The 5,224-nt window shown below is 39.5% G+C and overlaps 1 protein-coding gene across 3 annotated transcripts in view; it reads left to right on the plus strand.

The window, feature by feature from the left end:
• The window catches only part of Shoc2 (SHOC2 leucine rich repeat scaffold protein), a 78,335-nt gene that overhangs the window by 34,990 nt on the left and 38,121 nt on the right, over positions 1 to 5,224 (plus strand). For all 3 annotated transcript variants that reach the window (XM_028773761.1, XM_028773754.1, XM_028773768.1), the window contains exon 2: positions 494 to 1,422. In XM_028773761.1, coding sequence (XP_028629594.1) covers positions 720 to 1,422 — 703 coding nt within the window. In that variant the 5' untranslated portion in view covers positions 494 to 719. The remainder of the gene's footprint in view (positions 1 to 493; positions 1,423 to 5,224) is intronic.

Below are 5,224 nucleotides of genomic sequence, written 5' to 3' on the forward strand. Positions count from 1 at the left end.
TATTCTATTCTATTCTATTCTATTCTATTCTATTCTATTCTATTCTAATTTCCCCTTCTCAAGGGAGATTCACATGTCCTCTGTGAGCTCTCCTTGTAATCTAGCTTCTTTGGAAACAATTTATTCCTGAAAGGACTATTTACATATATTAAGTGAATAAATACTTTAAAGTCATTGGAATAATGTTTGTACATAGAAAGTACTTACTTATTAGCTATTGTGATTTTGTTTACTTTTGAGCTCTCAAAACTTTGTACATAGTTAGCTTAGATTTTTAAAAAACGTTTTCCTTTGAGATTACAAGTTTTATGAAAGGAGGCCTGATGCTCACCACAGTTTTTGTAGTTAGCAGTGGATGTTTCATGATGGAGGGGAATACAATAATGTATAAGGTATAAGGAAAATGACCAATTCTATAATGATTGTTTTGAGAGACTTTACATAATGTAAATTATAACTTAAGGTAATTTTTTATTGTTTGTTTGTGTTTCAGGAATCCTAATGAGCTGACCAGCACCATTTTTACCACTTGACATGAGTTCTCAGAAATGAGCATAGTGCTTTTAGAGCCACCATGTAACAGACAGATGCCGCTCCAAGCCAGTCCTTTTCCATGCCAACACTCTTGACTGTCTCGGATCTTTGTCTCTTCATCTTTGATCTGGATTGCTAGCAAATAAAAGGAGTTCATGGAGTGTTTTATTTAAGCTTGAGTCATCATGAGTAGTAGTTTAGGAAAAGAAAAAGACTCTAAAGAGAAAGATCCCAAAGTACCATCTGCCAAGGAAAGAGAAAAAGAGGCAAAAGCCTCTGGAGGTTTTGGGAAAGAAAGCAAAGAAAAAGAACCTAAAGCCAAAGGGAAAGATGCCAAAGATGGAAAGAAGGAGTCCAGTGCTGCCCAACCAGGTGTGGCTTTTTCAGTCGACAATACCATCAAACGGCCAAATCCAGCACCTGGAACTAGAAAAAAATCCAGCAATGCCGAGGTAATTAAGGAGCTTAACAAATGCCGGGAGGAGAGCTCAATGCGCTTGGACTTATCCAAGAGGTCTATACATATACTGCCACCATCAGTCAAAGAGTTGACTCAACTCACAGAACTTTATTTATACAGTAACAAATTGCAGTCCCTCCCAGCAGAGGTGGGCTGTCTAGTCAATCTCATGACGCTGGCTCTCAGTGAGAATTCACTCACCAGTTTGCCTGACTCTCTTGATAACTTGAAGAAGCTGCGGATGCTTGATTTACGGCATAATAAACTGAGAGAAATTCCTTCAGTGGTGTACAGGCTAGACTCTCTCACTACTCTCTATCTTCGCTTCAACCGCATAACGACTGTGGAGAAGGACATCAGAAACCTGCCGAAGCTCAGCATGCTCAGCATCCGAGAGAACAAGATCAAGCAGCTCCCCGCGGAGATCGGTGAGAGGACGGGGTGGTTAGTGCAGGCTGTGTGAGCTGAGTAGCTTCCCGAGGGCTTTCCGTGGCAGAAACCTCTCAACTGTGGGAAACATCTTAGTTCTATATTTTTTCTCATTTACAGTTTTTAACTATGAATAGATAAGAGATTATTAAGTGAGTTTCCAAACAAATATCATTTGACTTTATTAGACAACTGAATCTGCGTTTTCATTGGAGAAAGAATATAAATGAGGTTTCCCTAATTTTTAAGTTGTTATTTTAATATTTTAATACTTGTTTTTATTAAGTATCTTTATAGATATATTTTATGTTAGCTATGTTGTATCAACTTTCCTATTCTGACTCTTTGTATGAAATGTTTATTTAAATTAATAACACTTTCCACCGAATTTCCATGGTCAGTTGTCACATTACAGCTTTGTTAAAGAACAGTCCCACAGGAAAGTAGTTTCCCACCCCCATTGTTGAAAGTACTTACATGTTCATTAAAAATAAAGTGTAGCAGCTGGGCACAGTGGTGTGCAGTACTCAGGAAGCCCCATTCTAGGATGATTCCAGGAGCCCAAGGTTTGGGTGCATCCTGACCGCAAAGCCTCAGAAACAACAACAAGAATTGAACAGAAACCAATAGAGAGAGGCGGAAGGGAAACCTGGAATACATACAGACATTGCTGCTGGCAGTTTGATACATTTCACTCTAGTCTTATATACTGTACTGAAACAAAGGAAGAACTTAAAATGGTGTGGGAGGAAAGGAACAGAGATGTGCAAACAGATCAATAAAAAGAAATCAACTCTGGTCCTTTTGGAATAAATTTTGAACATTTTTTTTAAATTGTGGAATACATTTCTGAACCACTTGGAATATATTAACTCATTAACAGTTTTGGAGAAATTTAAAAACATAATATCTTTGAGCCCTTTTGATAAGATTTTTAAAATATCAAAGTAAATAATGGAATTGGAAACATCAGAGTTTTTCATGTTGTTATAGACAGCCTGTTTGCTTATGAATAACCAAAGATGAATATTTTGTTGACTGAAGGACTGTCTTATAGTGGATGATACAGGAAACTTGCATATTAGGTTTTGCAGCTTCTTGGTGATACAATGTTCTATGTTTAACATAAAATACTACAGTTTAGTTTCAGATATGTTTTATTATATTTCACTCTACACACTTAAAAGTTGATTTTGTCCTAAGTGGCTTCCAGCCCTAATATGCATCTTACAATGAACATTGGAGCTGTCCTAGTCAGTGTTCTATTGCAGTAAAGAGACACCATGGGCATGGCATCTCAGCATGGTAGCTTAATAGTTCTGCATCTAGATCCAAAGGCAGTAGGAAGAGACAGACTCTGGGCTTGACACAGGTTTCTGAAACCTAATAGCCCACCTCCACTTCTTCCAACAAAGCCACACCTCCTCCTAATTATTTCAGATAGTACCATTCCCTGGTGACCAAACATTTAAATCTGAGCCTTTGGAGACCATTCTTATTCAAACTACCACCAGAGCTTGCAGAAACTCATCTTTGTCTAGGATACTGAAGCCACTGATGGTAGGCCCACCCCTAAACAAATCACTCTACCACCCCTCTTAAGGCTCAGTGAACATAGTAGAAATGGGGTCAGGAAGTCTGTAAGAACCAGAAGACAGGATGAAGGGCTACAAAAAAGCCATTCCCTGGATTAGATACAGCTGCTGTAACTAAGTCAACTACAGTTTCCAGCACTGGGTCCACACAAGACTGTTACTGTGAACATTTAGTCAAGGAAGTGGGAGGGGTTCACACTCCAACAGATCCTGGGAAAGGAGAAATCACTGTCTTTGTTGTGAGCCCTCTGCTTGATCCACCAGGCTCCAGTGGCTAGTTCCAAAGCCATGGTCACACAAATGGCCCTGGGTATTCTTTTTGGGTCAAAAAGCAAACCAAATAGAAAAAGCTGAATGAGAGAGATTTGTGGGAAAGGGGAGGATGGGGCAGGGTTGGTAAAGACAGAGAAAAGTGGTCAGTATTCAAAGAATACATGTGCCAAATTAAAATGCCATAATAATAAAAATGAAAAAAATTAACTTTTTTCTTAAATATATTTAGACAATCCAATATAGATTTTCTCAAGTAATGTGCATACACGAGATGACTCACTCCCGAGCCATTAAAATAGTCTCAAAAAAAAAAAAAGCCCAGTGTGTGGGAATGCTTCACTCCACATGTCCTATAGGGAAGTGGGTGAGAATGCTTCACTCCACGTGTCCTATAGGGAAGTGGTGGGAACGTTTCACTCCACATACCCTGTAGGGAAGTGGCTGTGCAGTGCCTTGCTTCAGTACTAGCTTCAGTCAGAATTTGATTCGTGCATAGAGCTCATTGTCGACAGAAGTTTAGTCTTTTAGAAAAATAAATACGTATTTGTCTCTAGAAATATAAAACATTTTGTATCTACATCCTCATTGTTTGGTGTTTTTGTTATACAGGGTCCCCACAGTTTGACTAATTCACAAGTTTTCTCTCTTAGGACTTGCTTCCGTAGCATTGCTATCAGATACCATGGAAATGAAGAAATCCATTGTTTTCTGGGCATGGTGGTATATATCTGTAAGCTCAGCATCTAGGAAGCATTGCCTATTGGAGGTTGAGGCCAACCTGGGCCATATAGTAGACCTTATCTCAAAACCAAGCAAAAGTAGAATGTTATGTAGGAATGAGAAGCTGTAGGAGGGGAAGCACATGACCTGGAGCAGTTTAAGGTAGGGACAGGGTGAGAAGGACTAAGAGGAGCCACAGGTCCCAAGCCAGCCTGGAAGTCAGCATTGGCTTTTGTATACTAATAGGCACCACAGTCATTTGTCCTGAGTTTTTTTGGACCTGACACTTTTCTCATTTTTAATCTTGAAATGAACTCTTTATTGTACAAAGAGTAGTCAAGAACTCTTGTTTCCAGAAAGAAATAGGAAATACTAGCTGTTCACTAACTTTCTCATTGGTTGCTTTGAGTTCCCAGTAAAAAACGGGATTTTGAACCATCATTTACTGTAGGTATGTTGAGGTGGAAGTCAGAGTTAGGTGTCAGGTTGAATTGGTTTAGTTGAGGGTGCTCTGGACAGTGAACTTTTACAAGATGTTATTTTTCTGGGAAGGCCATGGTTACTTATGCTTTGAAACCAGAGATAAACCCCATCTTTGTGTCATGATTTCTTTTCTCTCATTAAACGAATTTGGTTTAGAGTTATTTAAAGTAATTAAATAAATTACAATTTTCAAAAAATTATTCTCTAGAAACAGTTGAGTTAGAATGTTTATGAAAGTATTTTTGTATTCCATAAAATGTTACATATTTATTAATATACAATTTCATATGAATTTGATTGTCAAAGGAAATTTTTTCTGCTAGTAGAATGATCTAATTGTTAAAGGATACACTTTAAATCATTTCCCTCATTTAAAAAAAATTGTCATGAGGCTGAGGAGTCGGCTGTCAATGAGGACTCCCATGAAAAGGCATGGTGGCACTGGCTTGAAGTTTCAGTGCTGAGGAGGCAAAGGTGTAGATCTCCAGGCCTCGTGAGCAGCCAGCCTAGCCAAACAGGTCCCAGTGAGAAATCCTGCCTTCAAGAAGGCAGAGTGGGTGGCACCTGAGGAGAAATAACACCCAAAGTTGTCCTCTAGCGTCCATCTTCCCCACTCCCAAACCCAGCCCAACCCAACCCAGCCCAGCCCAGCCCAGCCCAGCCCAGCCCAGCCCAGCCCAGCCCAGCCCAGCCCAACCCAACCCAACCCAACCCAACCCAACCCAACCCA

This window comes from Grammomys surdaster, unplaced genomic scaffold, assembly GCF_004785775.1.
Source record: "Grammomys surdaster isolate TR1022 unplaced genomic scaffold, NIH_TR_1.0 66, whole genome shotgun sequence".
Taxonomy (NCBI): Eukaryota; Metazoa; Chordata; class Mammalia; order Rodentia; family Muridae; genus Grammomys; species Grammomys surdaster.